This window comes from Microtus oregoni, unplaced genomic scaffold (genome assembly GCF_018167655.1).
Source record: "Microtus oregoni isolate MIOR12 unplaced genomic scaffold, Mior012 000006F_ref0000085, whole genome shotgun sequence".
Taxonomy (NCBI): Eukaryota; Metazoa; Chordata; class Mammalia; order Rodentia; family Cricetidae; genus Microtus; species Microtus oregoni.
Window position 1 is genome coordinate 59,932,970 of NW_024543065.1, and position 25,663 is coordinate 59,958,632.

General features: G+C 51.2%; 1 protein-coding gene across 5 annotated transcripts in view; it reads right to left on the reverse strand.

Annotated features, from left to right (window-relative positions):
- Positions 1-25,663, reverse strand: part of Chst8 (carbohydrate sulfotransferase 8) — a 138,997-nt gene that overhangs the window by 10,703 nt on the left and 102,631 nt on the right. The window contains exon 1 of one of the 5 annotated variants that reach the window (XM_041653989.1): positions 15,425-15,468. The exons of 3 other annotated variants lie outside the window; for them this stretch is intronic. Coding sequence is in view for 1 of the 2 variants with exons in the window: in XM_041653988.1 (XP_041509922.1) it covers positions 12,341-12,425 (85 nt within the window). In the remaining variant the exon portion in view is untranslated. Of the gene's footprint in view, positions 1-12,340; positions 12,435-15,424; positions 15,469-25,663 lie in introns of those variants that run through there. One more of the 5 variants, XM_041653988.1, reaches the window with a different exon arrangement.

Consider the following 25,663-nt stretch of genomic DNA (forward strand, 5'->3'; position numbering starts at 1 on the left):
GGTTCATTTTCTGAATTACCAGACTCGGTAACAGATAAAACACAGTTCAGTTGGCTCACGGTCCTAATGGCCGCCAGCCGGAGAGCATGGCCAGCACCTGGGGCCGAGCATGGCAGAGGACAGCTCATGCGGGAGGGCACAAGCTTACAAGCTCAGGTTGCTTTCCCCTCTTCTTAACTCCTTCTCCTCTTCGTTTTGCAGTTCTAGGGACTGAACCCTGGGGCTTGTCCCACACCACCGGGCACTCTGCTACTGAGCCACGCCCACGGTCTCTTGCTGGTGGTTTCCATTCAAGTGTTCTCCCCATGAGCTGTCTAATTCATTCCTTCTGTTTTCACTAAGGCCCCAATCCTATCTAGGGATGGAGCTAGCCTTGAGACCTCACCAACTCTAATTCCCTCCCAAGTATCATCATCGTGTGACTCTGTTGAGTGGATTAAGTTGGCGAACACATGAATTTGGGGAATCTGTGAATCCGTGAATCCGTGGCAGAGGATACCATGATCTCTAAGTTTGGAATCATTCCAGGACACGGCTTAGAAAAGTTGTCTGGAGAGTTTGTTCTTCGTTATCGGAGTCAGGATCTCACCGTGTAGCCCAGGCTGGCCCTAATGATCTTCCCGCTTCAGCCTCCTGAGTGGTGGGATAACAGGTATGTGACATCAGGCCTGGGTGTCTGAGTATGAGTCACATCATTTGATGAGGGCGAGGGACTATAAGGTGGGTGGGAGACAGACAGACAGACAGACAGACAGTGCTGTGCGACCTTGAACTCATTGAACTCAGGCCTCACCATTTCTGTGTTCTCATCTATACAATGAGCTAAAAGCACTCATGGTGTAAGTCTACAAAGGCGCAGGTGGCATGGGACAGTTGGAGCTGCCAGCTCCCGGTGCTGGGATGTCCTGGTCCCTTTCCCAGCAGCCGTGTTCCCAGGCACAACTGGTGCAGCGGTGCAGGGGCTCTGGAAGGACCAGGAGAGGAAGGAAGTAGGAATCTCCCCATCTCTGAATGGTGGGCACTGGCCCAGTGGATCTAGCTGCTTCTTGTTTTGTTTAATAATTCCGCTCTCTGCCTCTGTGATTAGGATTCTCGATTCAACTGGGTAGTTCCCTGTCAGCTCAGCCTGAGTTGTGAATTCCCTGGAAACTGTCAAAGACCGGCCTGTAAAAGCTGTCTGTCAGTCAACCAGCGAGCCGCTTGGCTAGCCTACGAAGCCAGCAGCTGCCCCGCCGGACCCACCACCAGCCACCTGCCCGTCACTTGGTGGGGGAAGGAAGCCCTAAACATGTCAGTCCTCCAGATGCCCTGCCCATCTGCAGGGAGAGAGCTGTAGAGGAACTCCAGCTGAAGCTGTGTATGGTCTGGGGTAGGTGAGGCGTCACACACATGATCACTGTACTTCAGCGTGTGTACTGCTGGGATTTGATTGACATGTCTTATAATCCAATACAGCACACATGGCAAAGAGAGTTGTCACGGCGTACACATATTCTCCACCCCAGTGAGCTTTCTGCCATGTGATGTGGCATGCGCAGGGTAGGGGGCACTTGAGTTGGCATCCCTGCTAGTCTCGGGGACTCCATATAGGACTTAGCAAAAGATGTGCCTGATGTTCCTTCAGGGGCTCTTAAATGTGAACCTGGAAGGACAGGTGGGAGCTAGTGAGCGGTGTAGAAAGCAAACAGGAACAAAGTTCATGACGCCCACGGGCGACACCCTGTGGCCCCCGGAGCTCCTATTTCTACTTCTTGCACTGGCAGCACCTCAGGCAGCTGGCCTGCTGTGCACGACATCAGAATGCTGTGCTATTCTCCACCATGTGCTCGCCCCCAACCCACTCAACAGGGGGCGAGTACCTAGACGGGCCAGGCTGTGTGCTGCCATTGGGGACAGTGTCTCAGCCAGGAAAGGGACAGTTTAGTCCCAAACTCATGGAGTTCTCAGTCCAGTTAGGAGGAAAGGCAGGACTTTTAAGTGACTCTCCATGTGCTTGTAGGATTGGGGGCTGCAGCAGGTAGGGCCAGTCAGTCAAGAAATAAGGTGACAGCTGTTGGCACCTGAAGGAAATCAATTCCAGGCAGAGCTCAGCTGTTTTGCCTCATGAGAGCCAGGCTCACGGGGTGAAGGGAGCCAGGCCCAGGGCATGAAGGGAGACAGGCTGAGGGGTGAAGGGAAACAGGCTCACAGGGTGAAGGGAGCCAGGCTCACAGGGTGAAGGGAGCTAGGCTCACAGGGTGAAGGGAGCCAGGCTCACAGGGTGAAGGGAGCCAGGCTCACAGGGTGAAGGGAGCTAGGCTCGTGGAGTGAAGGCAGAGATGCAGAGACTGAAAAGACTGGAAGGGTCCAGCCAGCAGGGGGCTTTATGATCTTAAAGGCACCAGACTTTACCCCGGAGGGTGCAAGACCTCAGCTCTGGGCTTGTGAACTCAAGCACCACTGTGTGGTGAGGAGGTGAAGATAGAATGGCAAAATCCATCGGGCAAAGTTGCCCTGACCAGCGAGAGGCCCCCGAGACCTGGCCTAGACGCTAGTAAACGGAACTGGAAAAGGACAAGACCTAACACTTCAGTTTAGTGGAGAGGGGGTGAGCGTTCCACAGCTTCCTCCCTGAGAAGCTGGGTAGGGAGGAGTCTGACCTTCTGAGCTGACTACCAAGGTGTAAATATTCCCACCTCAGTGGATTTCACACGGCTGCTGTGAACTTTGAGCAAGACCCTCCTGGACTCATAGAAAGGCAGCTCCAAATCACATGGGTACCAGCAGGACCTGGGGGCTGGCTGGGAGTGGAGAGAGGCAGCTTCCCGTTTCTAGCTTGGGTGTTAAATGGGACTCTGGTGTGTTTTTGTTGAAATTCGGAAACAAGTCCCAGTAGAGTTTGGGGTGCTTAGGGGCTCCCCAAGTGTAAAGGCAGGAGGAGAAAGAGGGGATGAGCTGAGGCTGGATAGACATACACATCCAGGAGCCCATTTCTCACTGGTGCTGTGTGTGTGTGTGTGTGTGTGTGTGTGTGTGTCAGAGTGACAGGAGGGCCAGGAAACAGGATGGAGGCACTGGGCCTGGGATTCACAGCTGGGCGGGGCTGTGCCCAGTGGATCAAATGGGATGGATGGAGCTGGGTTCACATGCCTATCATCCTAGCACTTGAGAAATGGGGACAGGGGCAATGCTGTGGAACAGTCCCTTTCTACACTATGAATATATATTACTCTCAGTGGTTAATAAAAGGCTGGCAGGCCGGTGGCTGAGCAGGAAGTCAGGCGGGAAAACCAAACTGAGAATGAAGGGGTGAGGGAGGGCCGAGTCAAGAGTCACTAGGCAGAGGCGAGGGAACAGGAGATGAACGTGCCATGTTCATAAAGGTACTGCCACCTGGTGAAGCGTAAATAAGGAATACGGGTTAAAATAACTTAAAATGTAACTGCTAGTTAGTGATAAGCCTGAGCTATTGGCTGGGCATTTGTAATTAATATTAAGCCGCTGAGTAATTATCTGAGAGAGGCTGCCAGGACAGGAAAACTCTACCTACAGGGCAACAGAACAATCTCAACTACAGCATACCTCGTGGGTGACGCCTTCTTATCACCTCAGAAAGAAGGGGGTAAATTCGGTTTAAATAACAGTGAACTCTAGAGTCCCAGGGAATAAAAACAAGGGAATCGCTTAGGAACTGGAGCTGGAGGGGGCTCCACAGAGAGGCAGCCCTGTGCTGGCCACTCCAAGGACGGATGTGTTCACTGTCTCCCTTACTGGCCTGCAGAGGCTGTCAGTGGGGAAGGCTCATTACTGTAGTGGCCTGACCTAAAGATAATGATCGCTCCAGCTCCGCCTGGCCTCGGACGCCTTGTCCATCTGGGGCAGCAGTGTCAATTACTGAGCTGGCCTGTGGCTGTCAGACTTGTCACCGCCGCTGGCTGTGATACCCTGTAGAGCCACAGAGCAAATCCATCTTATTGGATGCTTCTCTAAAGTGGGCCTCTTCCCTTACATGCCACCTTTGTCCTGAGGGAGACACCCCACCCAACGCCACTCGCAGAATGGCCTAAGGCCTACCCAGGGGCTTAGGGGTGGGTGCTCTGATCCTTGGTGGCTGTGCACTGGTGGCCAACGCTGACCACTGGTTGCACCCAGAGGCATCCCCTCGTCTCCCAGTCCTGACTACACTAACAGGGTCCTCTCATCCATCCAGCGTTTGAACACTGGAGCCTCTGTCTCCCAGGGGTCATTCTGTGTGCCCAGCGACAGACTGGGTTTCAGAGGCGAGGCTGAGAACTCCCTGGCCCACTCACTCCAGGAAGAAGAGGGAGGCAGGGAGAGGCCAGCATACCTGTTCTCTGATAATAGTTACAGTTCACTTTTGTAAGGGAAAGGCCTTCTTGGAGTCAGGTGCAGCCAAGGACGGGACATGAGGCACCCTGGAGGCCTCTGGGCTGAATGTGTAGAAAAGCCATAAGATCCCAGAATACAGATATGAACAATGGACCTGCCAGTGGCTGCCTGTGGAGATGCCAACTTCCCTGTGTGTCTGGTTTTGTGAGAGCCAGTCTTTTGCTCTGCCCAGCCCAGCTCACGGTACGAAGTTCCCTGGAGTCCTCTCCCTAAGAGACCTCGTCTGGCCTGTGAGAAGAAGAGGACCAAGCATACTAGCCCCAGACCATCCCAGGCAGGGAACAGCCACCTTCCCCACAGGGCTGAGTGTTCTACACACAATACACTCACGTTTAGCCCCACAGGCCCCGTGCACTGTCGGACCTGGGCCAAGACAGCTGATGGTTCCTAGGACCCAGACTACAAGGCTGAGAAAGCGAGGGATGAGTTTCTAAGGGTTACTTTCTCCAAGGTCATTCCTGGGGCACCTCAGAAACAGCCAGAAGTGAGTGAGGGAAGGAGATGGGGAAATGGATTAGGATCGACGCCATAGTGTGGATGGGAAATGACAGGTCAGGAACTCAGGAGAGGAGTTGGGGAGGGGTGATTTCGTTGACTAATGGAGTCAGGGCAAGCATGAGTAGGTGGAGGGGAGCCTCCGACAAACAGTCCGATCCTTCACAGAGCGAATTCTGTCAGGGACGAAGGAACCTGTAGGCCTGAAGACTGATGTTGGGTTATCCCAAACCTGAAGGCAGACGCTATTATAAACAGTAGAAACTAGGTGCAAATAGTGCCCATTAGCCAGTGTATGGCTGTACACCCTGGCTTGATTTCATTCTTCCTTCCTTCCTTCCATCCATCCATCCATCCACCCACCCGTCTATCTATCTATCTATCTATCTATCTATCTATCTATCTATCTAATCTGTCCGTCCATCTATCTATCTATCTATCTATCTATCTATCTATCTATCTATCTAGTCTGTCCATCCATCCATCCATCCATCCATCCATCTATCTACTTTGGGTAGGGGCAGGCAGACTCTCACTCTGTAGTCCAGGCTAGCTTCAAACTTACGGATCAGCCTCCTGAGTGCTGGGATGACAGACGTGAGCCACCATGCCCACCTCCCACCTCAGCTTTGGAGGCGGCAGAGAAACCACACAGTCCAGTCCCATGACAACACCATTGCCACATGTGACACCACCCTTGTTAGCACTGACCCAGCACATGCATATCAGACTGTCACCCAGAAAGCTCACACTTAGAATCTGGCAGTCTTCTCAGGAACTCCCTCAAGGAAGACGCTCCCAGCTGTACCCCCAGTTGCATCTGGGAGAGACAAGGTGGGCAGGGACTTTGATCCCAGTATTTAGCTGGGTTGGGGTGGAGGAGCAATGGAGTATTCTTCCCAAGGCTCAGCCTTTCTATGCCTTGAGTGCACTGAGGCTGGACGTCAACACCTGTTTTGCCTCTGCAGACAGAACTTGGCCCTCACGTAATGAGCACCCAGCGGGTGGCTGGGGTCACCATGAAAAGACAAAGATATTCTGAGCTGTTCTCTGCCTCCTTTGAAATCCAACCATCACAGCTGTCCTGAGGCTGAAGGTGGTCACTCCTGGCTGTGCATGTTTCTGAAGAAAGGAAGACACCCCCCAGAGGAGGGTTCACCAAACAGATATTGGGGTCCTTCTTTGGGTCGTGACACATGCCACTCAAAGAAACAAAAGCAGTCTGTGTCTTTGGCCTCCCACGCCTGTGTGATGAGGGTTGAGGAGTGGGCGGGTGGGCAGGCCATCCTCTCAAGAATTAATGACTTTTGAGCTGCTCTGCCCATCGAGGTACCTTCTGCAGGATTAAATGTCATTCCTTCTAATGACTTGATTTATATCCATACGTTTACTGCTCCAAACAAAATATTGGAACGATGGCAATAAATCATGCCAAGGATGCTTTCCATCTGTGACTAGCATGTTTACTGTTTGTTTGGGAGCAGACTGGGGTACCAAGGGTGGGAGTGGGAGCTGCTGGGTAGCAATATACACACGGGGTGCAGGGTGAGCACAGGACACAGTTGGTATCAGGTAGCCGCGAGTTTGCTGGGCCACCAGAGGGCTTCTGATGCCTGAGTCTTCAGGGAGAAAGGATTTTAGAGAAGGATTCAGAGAAGCCAGAAATCCCCTGAGTGAGAGAAGTAGCTTATGGTGATGGATGGTCCTGATGACGGCATCCCGAGCTTTCAGCCATATGCCCTCCTGTATCCCTGAGTGAGAGATGCAGAGCTGGGTCAGGCTAGATGGCTCTGCAGGGCTGAGCTCCCTGGAAGAAAGACAGGCTGCAGACAGAGTGGCCCTGGGCTGGCTTCTGTCTCAAATGATGGGCAGAGAGCGCTCTTTGGAAAGCAGGCCCTTGCCCTGCTGAGAGAGAGAGAGAGAGCTCAGAGGAACCGAGGTCAACTTCAAGGCTCACTTCGTGACAGATCTGCATAGAACCCAGCCGCCTCTGGCCAGAAGTCTGGGAGAGCGTGTACCTCCTCGTAGGCAGAACTAACTAATCCTCATCCTGGCACCAAAATAGAAGGAAAGTAGGAGGGAAAATTGGGGTCCAGTTGCAGGCCAAAACTGACTCATGCATGCACAGCAGATTGCTGGGATTCATCCTCGGGAGACTCCCATGACCTGGAATAGCAAAGCAAGGGCAGGTTGCCCATAAGAGGCCACAGTCCAGGATGACCGGGGGTGTTGGCACTGGGGAGAGAGTGTGCTGTGCTGTGAATCTGAAATGTCTCTTCCAGGCTCGTGTTTGTGGTACTTGTTCCTTAGTAGATAATGCTATATTTTTCAGGATTTAGGGAGGAGGTCATGGCTGGTGGATGCAGGTTTTGGATGCTACACCCGCCCCAGTTCTGACCTGCTTTCTCTGTTTCCTGGTCTCTCATGATGTGAACGGTCACTGCCTCACACGCCTGCTGCCACGGACAGGGTTGCTGTGATTTGCTTTGCCTTCTCCACTCTCCTGCAACTGTGAACTGAAGGCAATCTTTCTGCTTTTGTTCCTGCTGCAAACTATAAGGTGCTGGCCCTGGATCAGAGCTCACTTAGCTGGGAGGTGCTGAGGAGCTCAGATCACCCATGTCAGACTCAGGGAAGCATGGATGATGGGGAGAAGCCCATGACGGCATGTTAATGGCAGGTGGGTGATGGGAGGGTGGTGCATGGGGTCCATGGAGCGTGTGTGTGTGTGGTAGTATGTGGATGGTATGTTGATGGCAGGTGGGCGATGGTGAGGATGGTGCATGGAGATCCATGGAGCGTGTGTGTGTGTGTGTGTGTGTGTGTGTGTGTGTGTGTGTGTGGTAGTATGTGGATGGTATGTTGATGGCAGGTGGGCGATGGTGAGGATGGTGCATGGAGATCCATGGAGCGTGTGTGTGTGTGTGTGTGTGTGTGTATGTGTGTGTGTGTGTGAGAGATAGTATGTGGATGGTATGTTGATGGCAGTGGTGAGGGATAGAGATGGATGGTGGTGAGTGGTGTTCAAAGTTTTAAGAAAAATATTTAAGATGGAGTTCCAGCAAGGGCGGGTAGCAGAAGGCCAGACAGCAAGGGCAGCATGTATAGTTGTCATACAGTCACAGGCAGGCTTTGGCTTCCTTCTACTGGCTGAAGGTACTGCCTCTGACTGTGATGTCACCATAGAATTAAATACAAGAAGAACCGCCCCCTACCTCCTTTTCACCCTCCAGGACGCTCAGGGTTGGCACAAGGGACTTTGGCAGCAGCGGTGCCTCTGAGAGGAGAGTGTGGGTTCACCACTGACCTGTGTAAGCTCTCAGGACAGAACTGGCTCCTGGGAAGGACACCGCTGTCCTTTCCCGTCTGCAAACAACCACCAGTGTCAGAACAACGCTTCCGTCCATCTTTGATTAAAACAGGTGGAAAAAGGAGAAAGACTGTTTGCTTTACAAAGTCTGGCAAATTTTGATAATGAAACCTTCCAAACATCAAGTTCGGGAAAACCTTCCTAATTCCAGGCAGATAAGGGATAATGGTAACGTATTTCAACTTCAAAAGCAAAAAATAACCTTTTATCACCGAATTTAACAATGTTGCCAGGGAAATATGTTAGGAGAATGTAAAATGCTATTTAAGTGATAAAACGCGCTGTCTTGAACGGCGAGGATTTTAATTGCCACAATCAGAGTCCAAACACACTTCCTCGCCGGCCCTGACAGACGCAGCTAATGACAGGGTGTCCGTAAGGAGTGACAGTGGAGGGAAGGGTCATTCGTGGCTTCTGTGCTCTCCCTTGGGAACCATCAGCTCGACAGCTGTCTGGGCTTGGTCGCGCTCATCAACATCGGTGCTTGTGAAGTATGGATCGCCTCTGATATTAATATTAATCAGCCACCACATTAATATTAATCAGTTAATATATATTTCCCATGACAACAAGAGATGAAGGAATCTTATTATGTGGCTGATCAGGGAACACAGAATCCCCAAGTGGATTTCCTTGGGACGCACAGTAGAAAGAGCGCTAAACCTCTTAGACCTGTGATCTCTGCGGAGCTGAAAGCTGGGGCTCAAGCGTGGGCAACACAACACACATGCAGAGTCCCAGTGGAAGCGGGTTCCTTTCCACACAGCCAGCAGTGGGCCGGTTGCAGGGACTGGGGTTAGCCTGGGACTCACGTTGCCTGTAGTGTATCCCACCCAAGTAGGAGAAAGGGTGAGCAGGCACAAACTAGCTAGGCGGGAACCCTTCACTGCCCACAGTAAAGAAGGATGCTCCTGCTTCCACTCACCATCCTCAGTCATAGTGGAGGGCAACAACAATTCTGTAATTACTGTTTTGGGACCGCATGTGTGCCAAGCTCTGAGACAGAGAGACATGGGGTAGGGAAAAGCATGGTGTTCTCTAGATTTGTTAATGATTTGCTTTTACAGTCCCCATTTGGAGGGTGCTGGATGTCTTACTATTATCCACATTGCTGGCCTGGTGGGTTGCAGAGCTGAGGACCACACCTGACTTGGTGTTTTGGGTTTAGCCATTTAGCCACCAGTATCTCTCAGTGTCCTGGGAAGAGTGGCCACCAAGAGGGTTGAACGGGAGTTTAGGGACAAGAGAGGGCCACTGTAGGTCTCTCAACATTACCCCAAAGTCACGCTGTCAGAATGAGTTCAGGGTCCTGCCCTGGGCAGCCCACTCTGGGATCCCTGGGGGAGGCCGGTTTGCTTGGGTGGGGGCAGGGTACAGGGGGACACCTACCTGCCTGCTGGCTTGCAGATCGCTTCCGCAGGCATATGCACATCTGAGCACAATTAACATTTTGAGCACTAATTATTTTACTTGGGCGTCGAAGTCTGAGGATCCTTCAATTTCAGTTTAATTGGAGAAAAATGGTCATCAGTTATTACACAGCAGGAGGGAGGCTCCATGCTTCCTCAGCAGAGAGGGGCAGAGCTGCATCGGAGTGGGAGCAGATGGGCCCGGCTACAGCAGCTGGCTCTGGGGAGGGTGTGGTGGGTGGGGAGGGAGGGCCTTGGGCACCCTGCCCCATCGCTGTCCCTAACATCTGCTGGGGGAGGCTTGCTGGCCGAGGTAATGACTTGCTGTTTTGTCCTTTCTTCCATTTTCAGTAACGCGTCTGTTATACAAAGACCAACAGCGAGAGGAAATGGGATTCCTTATTAAGGGAGAGCTCATAACTTCATCGCATCCCCTTGAACTTGATAGTAATCTGAGCTCCTAATGAAATCCTCAGACACTCCCCGCCTGGCTGGCGGAGTACGCAGGTGCCAGTCTGGAGGAGGGGGGCTCTGTCTAAGGGGCATCTGACATCCTGATGCTCTAGCCAATTCCCTCCGGTGTCTCTCCTGAGTCTTGATTCATGGCGTCTCCTGGGAGACCCCTGAGGTTTCGGTGAACACAATTATGGGACATTTTGACTTCTGCCAAATTTGGGCCCGTTTAGAGAGAGACTGAAGCTGACCCACTGGCAAGGATGATAAGGTGGCCCCAGGGGCTTGGCTGCTGCTGGCTGTGGGATATAGGTAGCTCTGTTTTGGTAGCCCTCGGGATGAGCCTGGACTGCAGCCTGAGGGTGGGCAGTGCCTGGGACACTGGGAAGGGCTCACTTGTGTGGATCCTCCTTGGGTCTGGGCCTCGTGGTCCTGGGAAAGAACTTGACCCGATGAGGGATGAGTAGAAAAACTTACAGTCCATCTCAGTGAGCAGTGTTGCTGCGAAAGGGAAGTTTGAGCCCCAGAGAAACTGAACTCAGCTATAAACCTATTAGGGCAAGAGGTAGGCCGTGCCCAAGAACACACCTTCCCATTCCTAGTGGTTCTCCCCCATACTCAGTGACCCCTGGGGCCCCCATTCTCCTACCCTCCCCAACTCTTTCAAGTTCCAGAATGTCCCTGGTTGGAGAGAGTCCCTGCTTTCTCAGGGCCCTCTCAGACCCAAGGCCCACCTTTGAGCATCTCAGTCCCCAACCATACCACTTCCTGAACTGGCTCTCTCATTGTCCCCGTCTTTACAGAGGGCTTTGTCCCTTGCAGAACTCAGGTCCTGCAATTCACGGACAGGTTAAAGGGCTTTTCCATTTCCTTCCCGTTTTCTGCAGCAGAGTCTGTTGCGAGGCAACGGCATGCAAGAGGAAAAGGGATGCTTCCACAGCCTGCAGCAAAATCCGACCCGAGCGTGCTGTGAAAGCAGCTTCAAAGCTCCCAAGACTCCCTCAGAAGGTTTTTCAACAAGAAATATTTCATTTATGCGAGAAAAAAACATGTAACATATAATACTGACACTATGAGGAATAAGAGCCGGGTGAGGATGCAGCCAGGGATCGAGTCCCTGTCTAGCATGCATGAAGCCTTGCAGGCCCAGCACTGCAAATAATGAAATAACCACAATGGCACCAACACCCAGGGATTCACCACCCAGAAGAAGATGCCAAAATCTACTAATGTTTCTGAAGTCCCTCCTGTGTCCTCCTGGAGGGACACCTACCTCTCCTGAACCTGCCAGCACCACTTCCCTTTCATTTTCCTCAAGACATAGCCTGGCTGCCTTCAAACTTGCTGTGTGGCTGAGGATGACCTTGAACTTCTAATCCTCCAGTCTCCACCTCCTGAGGGCTGGGATTACAGGGTATGCCAACATGCCAGGTTTGTGGGGTGAACCCAGGGTTTTGTACATGCCAGGCAAGCACACCACCAGGCCCCATTTCTTGCTTTCTTTCTAAGCTTTTTTTTTTTTTTTTTTTTCACTTCTGAGCAGGTAAAAAAGAATTTTTTTTTAAACATGGAAACTTAGAATTGGATTCAGGAGAAATATTCACACCACAGAAATTGGCAAACACTACAAAAGCAGCCTTCATTTCTCCACTCCCACCCCACAGAAGGGGTATGAATAGTGTCAGGCCATTTCCAGGGGGAAGTGTCACCTTTCAAAAGAAGAGGCTGCTGTCCAAGGAGGTCAAGTCTGGGATTAAGGATACAGCTGGGTACCCCTCCTCTAGCCATACTCCTAGTGGTGGGGGAGGGGCGCAGACCCCTGCTAAAATCGATCTGGGTGAAGCTTCTGAAGTGCCTGCTAGAATAAGTTATAGCCAGGTCCAGATTGGAAGGGCCCCCCACAAATCTGCCCGCCCCCTCATTTTTATTCGATGGCTTGCAGTATTTACAGACCATTCCTTGGAGTCAAACACATGCTTACCAGAACTCTTCCTAGCCTGAAATTATTTATGACTTGGCATTCAGGGTGGAAAAGCAATTTTCTCAGAATGTCTGATGTCATGATATATAGTCCGTCTGACATGCATGTGCCCAAACAGATTGCCATGTGGGCCTGTCTCTCGGCGACCAGGACCCCAAATTAAAAAGGGGGAATGAATGTAGCTCGGTGGATGCAGCCAAAGAAACAGCTCGAAGCATTTAAGGAAGAAACCGCGCAACGCACCGGTCATTGGGTGGGATTGTTTTCTTGGAGTTTCTTGGGAGCTATGCGACGCTGGGGTAGTGTGAAGCTCGCCGTCCTGGTTCATGGCACCCACTTACACTTCCTGCCTGAGCCTCACTGGTCCAACACAGTCTGGGTCCCTGTATGCAGTGCAGATAAGTTGACAGAGGAACACCCACGGGTGTGTGGATACAGGACCAAGGGCACATCCGTACGACGACTCCTTACCTGTGAGAGTAAAAGGCCAAGATGTAGGCCAGATGGAAGCTCTCTCTGGCCAAACATTAAAGGAGCCCAGCACAAAAGAGAACACGGTCAAAGATCTTACTGACATGAAATTCCACAAGAGGCCAAAGTAATTTCAGGTGGTGGGATCAGATCGGCGGCTGCCCTGGGGGTAGAGGTGGGTTCTGAGTGACCAGAGACATGGGGGAATATTCTGGAGTGAGGGCCATACCGTGTGTCTCCACTAAGATGATGGTCCCTCTTTGTCAGAGCTCGCTTACAGTGAATGTGTTTTCTTGTTTACATATTATATCTTAATTAAATCGACAGAAAATGGTATGAACATATTTTAGAGTGTTAAAGTGCCAGGTTGTCTTATTTTTTTTTAATGCTATTTTGGTTTTGCAGAAATCTTGCTTGTATCTCAGAACCAAATGGCAGCCCTTGGAAAGCTTTCATGAATCGGCAAGGGGAAGTGTTTCCAATAATGTCAGCTACCGTTCACTTTCAACCATCTTTGAATAAGCCAGGCAATATGGAAACACTGGGAGTTTGCTTTCCTGAAAAGTAATCGCCAGGCAGTTTTTGTTCTCTGCCTGGAAAGTCTGAATTGGGGCCGGCATTGGAACCGGGAGCTGGGGATGGGGCGAGGGGACATGGGGAGCTTGCGGGGTCGGGGGAGAGGCTGAGCCCAGACAAGACTGGCAGCCCAGCCAGGCCACTCAAAGCTGAGTCTCCCTACAGAGACTTCCTCTCAGCTACAGAAAGTAACCTAGCCCAAGGTCACACCTCCCTCCCTGGGGCTGCCTGCATCCAGAGTTGATTCAAGTGGAGTTTGTGGGTCCTGCTTCTTTCCCAGCAATGTGGGCTCCAGAGCTCCTTGTGGGCTTGGCTGACTAAATCACAGCCCGAATTGTGCCTCCTTCAATTCTTACTGCCTTCTCTACCACAGAGGTGTGTGCTCCAAGGTCACTCTTCCTACTCTGCCTGCCTGGCACAGTTTCTGATGTCCTCGAGGTCTTCCCTCAGCAGTCTGAGAGTGCACATGCCAAGATGAAAGGTAAGAGGACAACAGCAACCAGCCAGAATGGGCGGGTAAGCACAAGCAGCCCGCTGCCAGTGTAAGAAGACACAGCAACGTGGCTGTTAAAATGTGCACTTTTGGTGAATGAAGCTCACACACCAGTGGAGGAAATACTCTGGTGTGTACAAAAGTGCATCTGGAAGTTACAGAGTGTGGGTCCAATGGTAACTTGGGGACATTGAGTTGACTACCAACTGCCTCTTTGGTAGCCTATAAAGAAATTCTCCACTGGGTTCAGTGGTAGAGCCCCTGCCTAGAATCCCCCAGTGAGGGGCTGGTAATAAAACTCAGCAGCAGAGCACTCATGGCCTAATACTTAGGAGAGGAAGAGGGAGAGAAAGAGAAACAGAAAGAAGTAGACACAGAGGGGAGGGAGGGAAGGAGGGAGAGAGGATAGAGAGAAAGGGAAAGAGGGAAATGGAGACGGGGAGGGGGAGAAAGAGAAAATTAGAATGTTTCCCCAAACTTACTCTAGGTCTGGCACCTGAATGAGACCTGAAAAAACGAACTGGGACATCAGGACTGAGACTTGGACAAGTTCCCAGACATCCCAGAGTCCTCTGGGTCTCCCGGCCTCCTGCAGTATAAACTGGTCAAGAACACATGTCCTCCTTAAGATCTGCCTGCACACCCCCACAGAACCAGCGGCTGCACCCTTGCCGGAAAATTGCTGGGTTTGCTGAAGGAAGTTAGGGGGACATCCCAGGAGAGAGAAGAGAGAGATCCAGGAAACAGACAGCGTCAGGACCCAGGAGAGTAGGACTTACTGCTGAGGGTGCTCAGTGAGAGGACAGACTGTGAAGCTGGCTATGGAAGAACGGGAAAACCATTCAGAGAGGAGCGCTCCCCTGGGAGACGGGCGGGCATCAAGCATGTGGAATGGATCCCGGGAAAGATGCTGCTAGGGTGACTGTAAAAAGCCGGGAGGGAGCAAGCCAGCAGCGATGACACTACTGCTGGTACAGATGCCAGACGAGAAGCACAGGTTGCCAGAGATGACCCTTCCACATCGGGGCCACTGGTGAAAGACTCTGCTGGGTGTGTTCGTGGGAGACCTGGCAGCACCCCCCTTTTATGTTTTTTTTTTTTTTGGTTTTTCGAGACAGGGTTTCTCTGTGGTTTTGGAGCCTGTCCTGGAACTAGCTCTTGTAGACCAGGCTGGTCTCCAACTCACAGAGATCCACCTGCCTCTGCCTCCCGAGTGCTGGGATTAAAGGCATGTGCCACCACCGCCCAGCAGCACCCCCCTTTTAGTGAAGTGCTAACATCTAAGAGAGCTTCAAGGCTGAATGTGAAAGACGCCATCAGCGACTCGGACTCCCTGATGGATGCAGGACAGGATCTTGGAACAATCAAAGCCAAATTGCGATGCCTGGCCATGATAACCAATGTGCACACTCTTCCCAGTGTCAGTCCCAGAGGCTCACCTACAGACAGTCATAGAACACAGCATCTCCAAGGATGAGAGAGACGGGCACCAGCAGGGAGGGTACTGCCAATATACACACCAGAAAGAAATCAAGGAGGCATGCTGGGAGGCAGAGGGCAGGCTTCCCAGTAAAAAGACACAAGCCACATTGCAGATCCAGAACTCAACAGTCAGAGTGATGGCAGTTCCCCGTTAGGAAGCACTCCATGGTGTCACGGGAAACAGGTAGAGCAATGCTCCCCAGTTCCTCCCTGGGAACCCACTGTCACAGCTGGGATACCTAGACACTGGGGAAAAGGGAGCACACAACCATCCCTAGACTTTTGGTCCAAATTGGGATTTATACCTGGTTATTTGGCCCCTGGGAGCCCTTGGCTGAGCAGGTGACAAGTGGTCCCTGTGTGGCTCAAGCTGGGCTCATGGTGGTCACTTCTCCTCTGTCCCTGGAAGTGGACAATGGATGTCTGGGATAACTGGCAGGGCCTCCATGCCCTTGGCCTGTGGACGAAAACAATCATAGTAGGGCATGTCTAACGAAAGCTTAGAAATGTCCCTTTGTGCCGGGCGGTGGTGGCGCACGCCTTTAATCCCGGCACGTGGGAGGCAGAGGCAGGCGGATCTCTGGGAGTTCGAAGCCAGCCTGGTCTACAAGAGCTAGTTCCGGAACGGGCACCAAAGCTACAGAGAACCCTGTCTCGAAAAACCAAAAAAAAAAAAAAAAAAAAAAAAAGAAATGTCCCTTTGTGTTTTATCTTTTTTTTTTTTACATTTATTTATTTATTTGGTGGGACTAGCCAGAAAACCTTTATATTTTGCCCTAGAGTTACTTTACCGGTTTTGGTGTTTTGAGGCAGGATCTGTCCAGTTAGGTCAGACTTGCCTTGAACCCTTAATCCTCCTTTCTTAGGTTTGTGCTGGTAGCCTACAGGCATGGGCTACCATACCTGCTCAATTGCTAAGGTTACTGCTTTAGTAAGCCTCCCCCTTTGATATGGGGTCTTCTATAGCCCATACTGGTGTCAGACTTACTATGCAGCTGAGGATGCCCTTGAACTCTTAATCCTCCTTCCTCCACCTACTGACTGTTGGATTTCAGGTATACACCATCCAGTTTATGTGGTACTGGGGATCGAAACCGGGGCATAGTGCATAAGAGGCAAGCCTTCTGCACACTGACCCACATCTGCAGTCTCTAACCGTCTCCTTAGTGAACATTCTCGGCTGCAGTCTACTATAAAGCCTGACACGCCACACACACAGGTGGAATGATCACCACGCCTAGTGCAGGAGCTGGGGTTGGAAGCAGAAATGACTGAGGATCATGATTGGCAGCACAAGGGAACAATCTGGCAGAGGTCAGAAGTAGAGTAAACGACAACGAGGCAGTCCAACCCAGGCTTCGGCGGGCACCACAGATCCCAGCATCACAGCTCAGCTACTGGAAGGAGGAGGCTGTTTTCAGGACCACAGACAGCTACTCACGTATGGCCCTTCAGGGTCTAACTGACCCCAGGTCCTTAGCTCTGGCATAGCAAGCCTATGGAAGTGGAAGATGCGAAGTCTGTCCTGCCTTTCACCGTTAGTAACTAATGGGCCTACGACTGCCTCGACAGTGTGGGCAGTTCCTTGTGGTCCTATCTATTCAGAAGCCAAGATATATCATACATCATGCTGTGCAGTGCCAGTTCTGGGGGCTGATGTAAAAATAATTTGTCTCTAGGGATCTTCAGTCTCTAGTGAGGAAGACAGATGGATGGGCAAGGGACAGACTCCAGGGGCCCTAGACTTATGGTGAGAGAGAGAGAGAGAGAGAGAGAGAACAAACAACAGACACACACACACACACACACACACACACACACAGAGACTTCATGTTACAGTTGGCTGACCTCTGATTTGAGACTCCTTGCTGGGCTCTAGTTCCAGGTCTATCAGTCAATTGTGTACAGCTGTGATGAAATACCCGCAAAAACAATTTAAACGGGGGATTCATTTCAGCTCGTGGTTTCGGACTACTCAGCCCGTGGTGACTTGGCTCTCCACCTCTGAGCTGGTGCTGAGGCAGAGTTGGCAATGGAGGGAGTGTGGGCAGTGCAAGTGGAGACTGAGGAAGAGACTAGACAAAGACCCAACCTCAGGAACTGACTTCTTCCATCAAGGCCCCACTTTCTAAGGTTTCTAGAATCTTTCAATATAATGCCACTAGTTAGGAACCATGTGTTGAACGCATGAGTTTGGGATGGATGCTTCATATTTAAGAAATAACACCAGGAGCCTGCCAGTTAGGGTCTGAAGAAGTCTTCTCGCCTGTAGGGATTGGGAATTTCTGCTAGGGAATCTCACGGCCCACAGTGAGGGCAGAGATGTGTGAGATTTGCCTGTCATGAGGTTTTCTACTTCAATCTCTTAAGGGTTTCTGGAAGGTCCCAGCCCAGGCTCATGTTCCCATCTAATCCCAGGGTAAATTACAGCCACCACAGCAAACTGACTTCGAAATGATTTAATGTGTGTCCTTGTGTGTGCAAATTCATGTGGCGGTCAGAGGTCAACCTTGTGTGTAGTTTGTCAGGAAGTCTGTCCTCCTTGATGCCTTTATTTCTCCCCCGCCCTGCCCCCCTCCCCCGCCTCTTTCTTTCAAGACAGTGTGTCTCATTGACTTGAAGCTCACTGAATAGGTTAGGCTGGCTGGCCAAAGAGCCATGGAAACTTGTCTGTCTCCACCTTCCCCAGGTTGAGGTTACAAGTCCATGCCATTATGATCAATGCTTTTCAGCGTGAGATCTGGAGACCAAACTCACATTCTATGCTTGTGTGGCAGGCATTTTGCCAGCTAAGCTAACTCTCCACTCTAAAATAACTTATTTTACATGTTTATTTGATTACTGTGTGTGTGGAGGCACACATGTGTGCAAGCACATGCATGTGTTGCAGCACCCAGTGGCAGCCAAAGGGATAACCTACAGACTCAGGTCTCTCCTGCAGTGTGGTTCCTGGAGACAGAGTGGGGCTTGTCTGATTCTTTATGATGCCCTTGTTTGCCAGCCGAGACCCCACCAGAGCCTTTGGTTATCTCTTTTGAGAGACACCCTGGACTAGACATCACAGAGGCGACTTGATTCCGTGTCAGGGGATGTCAGAAGAACCAAGGTGATGTTTAAAAGTCGGTGAGCACGTGTGAACTGGAGGGAATGTCCTGGGTGCATGAATAAATCTGAATCCCATGCAACACAAGAACAGATCCATAGTTACACACCCAAGCACTCCTAGCCTGAGCACCACTCAGGCCTCCCGCTGTGACTGGACCCGCAAAGTAAACAAATGAATTGTTGAATAGTTATTCACTAACTCCAAGCACACAGGATAAAACTGGTGCGGTAGGGGTGAAGGAACTGCAAACAGTGGGTATTGGGGCTGATCGGATTGTCTGAAAGGCAAGATAAACAGCTACTCAGCCATGATGGGAGGAAAAGAGGGAGGGAGGGAAGGAGGGAGGGAGGGAGGGAGGGATGAAGGGAGGGAGGGAGGGACAAGATTCTTGGTTCTGTAACTTCCAGGGGATGAGTGGAGTCCAGGAGGGACTACAGAGTCATGGTAAAGTGTCTCACTGGTAAACACTCCATTCTCTGGGAGCAGGGAGAGTCATCCGGGGCCAGAAGCGGTCATGACTGAGTGCGGAAAGAGGCAGAGGTGGAGTGGTTTGAACTAAAAGCTAAAATGAGTCTCTAAATCTCCACGAACGTACATTTTTCTTGCTCACTCTACCTCCCTCTGCAGATGAGAAGGAAGTGATGTGTGAAGGCAAGCCCACAGCTTCTCACGGTCAATGAGTTTCTGAAGGAGGGATACTGCCTCCCTGGATACTGCCTGATTTCCGTAGACACGGTCGCCACTAGGAAGCCCTTCCAGAAGGCCAAGGAAATGGGACCCCAGAGCCTTAAGGAGTCGGGGTGATTTCTCCACCTCCCCATCCTCTCTCTCCTCCTCTAGGAAACAATCTGCTCACTTGTTAAAGAACTCAGGCATCGACTCTGCAGATGTCGGAGGAGAACTAATACCTATAGCAGAATAACAGCGCGAGGGCTCCTCGCTGGGTCTGCTTCATTGAGAGTCAATTCCTCATTGCCTCTAAGAGGACCGTGGCTTTGAAGCGATATGAGAACGTACTTAATCCTGCCCAACCTGGGGCAATCTGTTTAGTGGCATCTTGCCAAAATCCCTGGGAAGGGGGCCCTAAGTGACAGATGATTCCTGAATCCTTATCTCTCTGCATCTCTTCCATCTTCCTAATCAATGCAGAGACCAAACGCTGTGAAAAATTTCCAGGCAAACACTGGCAGGGGCGCCTAACCCGATCGGTGTAAAATCCTACACCCCCACGGTGCGTGGGCCGTCATGGAATCCCTAAATCAGCCCTAGGAAGTTCGAAGCAGCCAGAGTCGTGGTGTATTTATCTAGCATGGAGGCCTAGCTTCATGTCACTTCCTCATCAAGAATGGGGAAAAGGGTAATTGGATTTAAATGTCAAGATGTTCCAAGTGTAGGGTGGAAGACACATATCTATTTTCTTGGCTACATTTTTTTTTTGGTTTTATGATAATGAAAATCGCAGCCACTTGTTGAGGGAAGATGGGAGCGCATTCGTTCGGACTTGAAGAAAAATGCTGAAGTAACAGCCAGAGGGCAGGTGAATGACTATCAGATGGGGGGGGGGGGGTAACAAGGGACAAAAGGAAGAATGAGAAGACTTGGCAAGACTCAGCTGGGCAGAGGACATTCTGGAGAGGGCCCAGGGAGAGCCCAAAGGAAGAGTTGGCTAGGACATCAACCCTGGAAAGATGGCCACACTTCAGAAAGGAGTACATCAAGCTGTATGGGCCACAAGAACAATTCTTTTCTGGAAACTCTGTCTTGTGGCTTTTTTTTATTTTTAAAGATTGTCTTGTATTTTAAAATCACGGGTATATGTGTCTGGGTGTAGAGTTGCACATATTCATGCAGGTGCCCACAGAGGCCAGAAGGGGGCATCAGATCCCCTGGAGCTGGAGTTAAAGGCTGTTCTGAGCCACTTGACATGAATGCTGGCAACTGAACTCTGGTCCTCTGCAAGAGCAACCCACCCTCTAAACCTCTGAGTCACCATCTCTCCAGCCATTTTTGCAAACAAGATTTTGAAAACGCTATTAGGGCAGTGAAATGCTCCTGTATTTAAACACTCATTCTCTAGTAGATAAGGCTGTTTTGGATGGTTGTGGAATCTTTGGGATTTGGGGGATGTAGTTGCTGGAAGTGTGTGTGAGGGGGGTATCACCAATGACTAGCTCCACTTCCTGTCTCATTTTCTCTTCTTCCTGTTCTACTAAGATGTGCAAGGTGACACTGCCATGGACACAGACATTCTAGCTCTCATGCCTCCCTTACCATGATGAATTTACGTCCCCTGAACCCTGAGCCAAAATAAACTTGTCCTCCTTCCAGTTGCTTCTTCCTCATTTTCTGGTCACCGACAGGATGAAAAGTTAACATAAGGAGCTAACAGCATGGGAGGCGACCCGTGTCACCTTTGTTTCGGCTGTAACCATGTCCCCTTCCAGTCCAGGGCACTCAACTTCTGAGGACAGTTGTAAATGTAAAACTCAGTGTTTCCATTCCTGGCTGTGACCCACGCATTATTTCATGGGCTACATTCTACATGACCACAGACCCCCAATTTTCAAAGTCTGGGGTAGGGACATGAGGGAAGTAGCCAGGTTGCTACTTTCTGCAAGGATGGGACAAAGGTCTGGACTGGCCCTTCCCAGCTGTCCCGGGGCAGACGACCACAGTGGGCAATCACTCCATGTGACCTGGCAGTTGTGCACAGCACCTAAGTGCCTTAGGAGGATCCTATCTCAGTGAAAGCGAGGCCATCATCCCACAGGAGGGCAGAACAGTGAGGAATAAGTCATAGACTGTTAGCGGAACCAAGCAGGAGCCTTTCTGAACAGCTACTGAAGTATCATCACTCAACACTCTGCCACCATTCTGATTGGATGAGAGTGGGGACGCTGTATGACCCTGACACACAGCCATGGTGACCCTGGTGTGGTGGTCTGAAAGAGAATGACCCCCATAGGCTCAGACATTTGAGTGCTTGGTCTGCAGTTGGTGGAACTATTTAGGAAGGATTAGGAGGTGTGACCTTGTTGGAGGAGGTGGGTCACAGGGAATGGGCTTTGAAGGGTCAAAAGCTCACACCATTGTCAGGGGGCTCTCTCTGTCTCCTGCTTGTGGATCAGATGTGAGTTCTCAGTTACTGCTCCAGTGCCCTGCCTGCCTGTCTGCTGTCATGCTCCCCTCCATGATGGTCATGGACTCTCACCATCTGGAATGGTGAACCCCAAATAATTTTTTTTGTAAGTTGCCTTGCTCATGGTGGGTTTTTTTTCCACAGCAAAAGAAAAGTAATTAACACATCTGGTTAGACTCAGGCTTGCCCATTACCCATCAATATTCATAGTTGACTAAGTGAGGTGAAGGTGCTCAGGAGTTGGGGTGCAATGGGAACTATGCAGACCCAGCAGCAGGTCTGGCATGACCGACCCCTGGTTGGTTCTCCACTGCTGACTTCCTAAACCACACCTGACCATGAAGTCCTCTCCAGTCCCCTTGCCCTCCAATGATCTACATCTCAGCTCAGAAAACATGGCCAACACAGACAAAGAAAACAAGTTGCTCAGCCTGGTAGTGGACTTTGGGGTACGGTCCAATCGCAGTGGATTCCAGACACTGTCTCCATTGGGGTGTTCTCTAAGGACAGGGGGTATCCATCTGGATGGTCTCTAGGCTTAGCATCCACGGCAGGGGGGGCGATGCAAAATGCGCTTGCAATAGAGAATTAGCGATGGGCTCCCAGCCCGCCTCTGGGTGTCTGTCTCAGTCACCACAAATTGTTGGCTTTGTTGGATGGTGGTCACCTATGGCCTCTCTCAGCAGGGAGCAGTCAAGGACACTGCCCTGTGGATGAATGGGTATTGCAGAAAATAAGCATCCTTAATTAGAGACACATGTAAGAGACTCTGCACTCCACTACAGGCAGTGGTTAGGGGACTGTGATTTTCTGGATGGGTCTGAGAATGAAGTGTTGTGGTGTGTGTATGTGTGTGTGTGTGCGCGCGCGCGCACGTGTGTGTGTGTGCTCTGTGTGCAGCGTGGTGGGATGTCTTGGCTGGTGGTCTGTACTCTGCCTCCTCCCTCACCCATCCACACGGGGGGCCATTTGCTCCTTTGCCCCTTTGCTCTGCCTCCCTTCCAGTTCAGTTGCTCTGACAGTGAGGTGTTCGAAGCCCTGTCTTCTGGATATGTCTTTAATTTTCTACTGTGAGCTAGGTCAGGCCTCCATGGTGAGAAGGCTCTAGGCAGGGGACAGGGGGACCTGTAGCTGCCCTGTCCCTTTCTCTTCCACCCCCTCACAGCCAAGCTGCTGGCAGGAATAGTTTGGCAGCTAGGATTTTCTGATCCAAAGCCAGGCCTGGCACTGCGGCTTGCCAGAAAGCACATGCCTTTAAGAGAATATCTTTTCTCTTCTGGGCTGGGGACTTCCCTGCCTGGGGAGCTGTAATGGGCAGGAGGGGTTGGGGACAGCCCTAAGAATGCTAAAGCATGACAGCAGACAGCTGTTGATACCCTCTGCTCAGCACCAAACGCCTTCCCATCAACCACACGGAGGAACATTCCCCTGGGAGTCACAAGCCTGGCCTGTAGCCACCCTCACGCCCTCATCTCCGTTCCACTTGAGGTACAGCGCTGTGTTGTGCTCTGTGAGTCCAAGCCACCATCTTCTCACGCTGATAGGAGCCTGGGCTTGGAGAGTCCATTTGATTAGCGACCGAGGCTCACAAATGTCTGCCTCTTGGGAGGCTAGAGCGACATGAGGGTCCTGGACGGGGCTCCCAAACATAAACTGGGATAATCAGAGGGTGTTTGGGCTCTTTGTATCGTGTTCCTTCGGCTCTGAAGCTATGGCCACTTTGTGCATAAGTCTGGTACGGCTGCACTTGTCTGTGGTCCCGGCACCCAGGAACATGGAGGAGGGGGTGGAAGTGTAAGAGCTGGAGCACGGGAGGAACGCTGTGAGACTGTCTTCTCTACACGACATGGCTGTCGCACTCATGAATGCACTGTGACTGTTGGGCCCTTCAATATTTCATCAGGGGCGTGAGAGGGCCCCACAGGGTCCACCTCTCCCTGAGAAGCTCCTGGTAGTTAGTGGTTGCTAGGAGGGGAAGAGTCGCTTCTACAGTGGCGTATCTGTCCACTGTGTGTGCCTGTGTGCACGCTAGTAAATAGCTCTCTTCGCAAAAAAAATTCTAATTCAACTCAGTGGGACCCCACACACACATACTTGCACACACCCACACACTCACACACATACACACACACACTCACACATATTCATGCACACATACTTACACACCTACTCACTCACACACACAACCCCCCATTCACATACTCCCCCACACTTACACACTCACGCATACTCACAGTCCCCACATTCACACATGCACAACCCCTTACCCTCACATGCTCACTCACAGCACTCACACACACAACCCTCACATTCACACACACACACACACACTGACACACACAAGAATTCAGGGAAGGGACTTGACGGGAAGAAGAGGTTCATTGTGGGTGGCGGGGGGTGAGGGATGAATAAGATTAAAATACATAATAAACATGTACGGAACTGTCAGACAATAAATAAAAATTGATTGTAGAAAGAGGAGGGCGAGGAGGGAAGCCTGAAGCATAAATTACGTGTGGGATTCACAGAAGGAAGAAACACAGGAGCCATGGAGGTGAATCTGGGGTCAGTGGAAGCTGCAGTTCCCAACTTCGGAGCAGCCATTTAGACAATGGTTCCCTGAAGGCCGGGTATTAGGGACTCAGCCTCCAGCACAGGACGCTACTGGGAAGCTATGGGACTTTTAAAAGGTTGTGCCTAGTAGGAGAAAGCTAGGTTCTCTAGGGACTCACCTCCATGAGGCTCTGCTGGACCCAGGCTTCCTGGTGAGCAATGTGTCCAAGCACACACTGCTACTCAGCCTTACCATAGGCACAGAAGCCATGGTTCCACAAACAACCCTGGTCTGAAACCTTTTCTCATTATTAGCAGATTGTCTCTGATATTTTGTTACCATCATGGAGAGCTGACTAACATACTTGGTAATGGGCTGTAGTATAATTAAGAACTTCTCTGGACTTTGCCCCCGGGTTCCTGAGCTATAGATGTAAAAACTCCCATAATTTCCCGCCTGATGAGATAGCTCATTATGTAATGAGGTCACCAACTGTAGAGAACTCTTAGAGAGCCCCAAGATGGAGGCCAGTCATCGGAAATATCAACCACTTGAAATGGAGGGTGCCTGATGTCTGAGGAGAGGATGGTGGTGCCTGGGGACTAAGGCCAATCATGCAGCCAATAAATCCAGACTATTCATAATCAAACAAAACCCACTTAAAACTCTGGAAAATGGAGAGATGGGTCAGTGGTTAAGAGCACTGACTGCTCTTCCAGAGGACCCAATGGTGACTCACATCTGCCTGTAACTCCAAGACCAAGGGATCCGACGCCCCCTTCTGGCTCCTGTGAGCACTGCACACATGTGATGCATATAGACACATGCAGGCAAAATACCCACAAGCATAAAATAATAATTAAAAAGTGAAATTCCAGACAAAGTTCAGAGGACCTTCCGGTGAACAGGCTGAGGTGCTGGGAGGGTCATGAGTCTAGATTCCACGGGAAAAGAGGGCAGCTTCTGTTTAGGACTCCGCTAGCCTCTGTCTCTGGAGGGTCCTTTCTACAGACTGTCACTGTCAGCACAAAATTCTTTGGATCTTTCTAACAAACCCTTGAACATGAAGTAGTCATGCTAACTCCCCGGCCTGGGCCAGCAGCTGGTAGCCTGGAGACCTTTCATGAAGCTGAGGTGTAAAGAAAAGCCCATCTCATGGAAGACTCTGTCCTTAACTTGTGGGGTTTGATGTTAACTCAGGGTGGCCAATGTCATGGTTTTATTGCAGCCCAGACCAGCTGGGGGTGGCCCAGAACAGGAGCTCAGCAGGAGCAGCAAGCTTCCAATGGAGAACAATGATTCCTGATACAAGGACTAGACAACAGGGCCTCAGAGTGAAGAACAACTGTCCTGGACCTCATCCTTACAGCAAAGACAGCTGTGAGCAGCTGCGGGGAGGGTGTGTGTGGGGGGTGCTGGTTTCCAGGGAGGGTGTGTGAGTGGGGGGGCTGGTTTCCAGGGAGGGTGTGTGTGTGGGGGGGACTAATTTCCAGGGAGGGTGTGCGGGGGCTGGTTTCCAGGGATGGTGTTGGGGGGGGGCTAGTTTCCAGGAAGGGTGTGGGGGGTTGGTTTCCAGGGAGGGTGTGTGGGCGGGGGGTGCTGGTTTGCAGGGAGGGTGTGTGGGTGGGGGGGCTGATTTCCAGGGAGGATGTTGGGGGGCTGGTTTCCAGAGATGGTGTGTGCGTGGGGGGAGCTGATTTCCAGGGAGGGTGGCGGGGGCTGATTTCCAGGGAGGGTATGGGGGG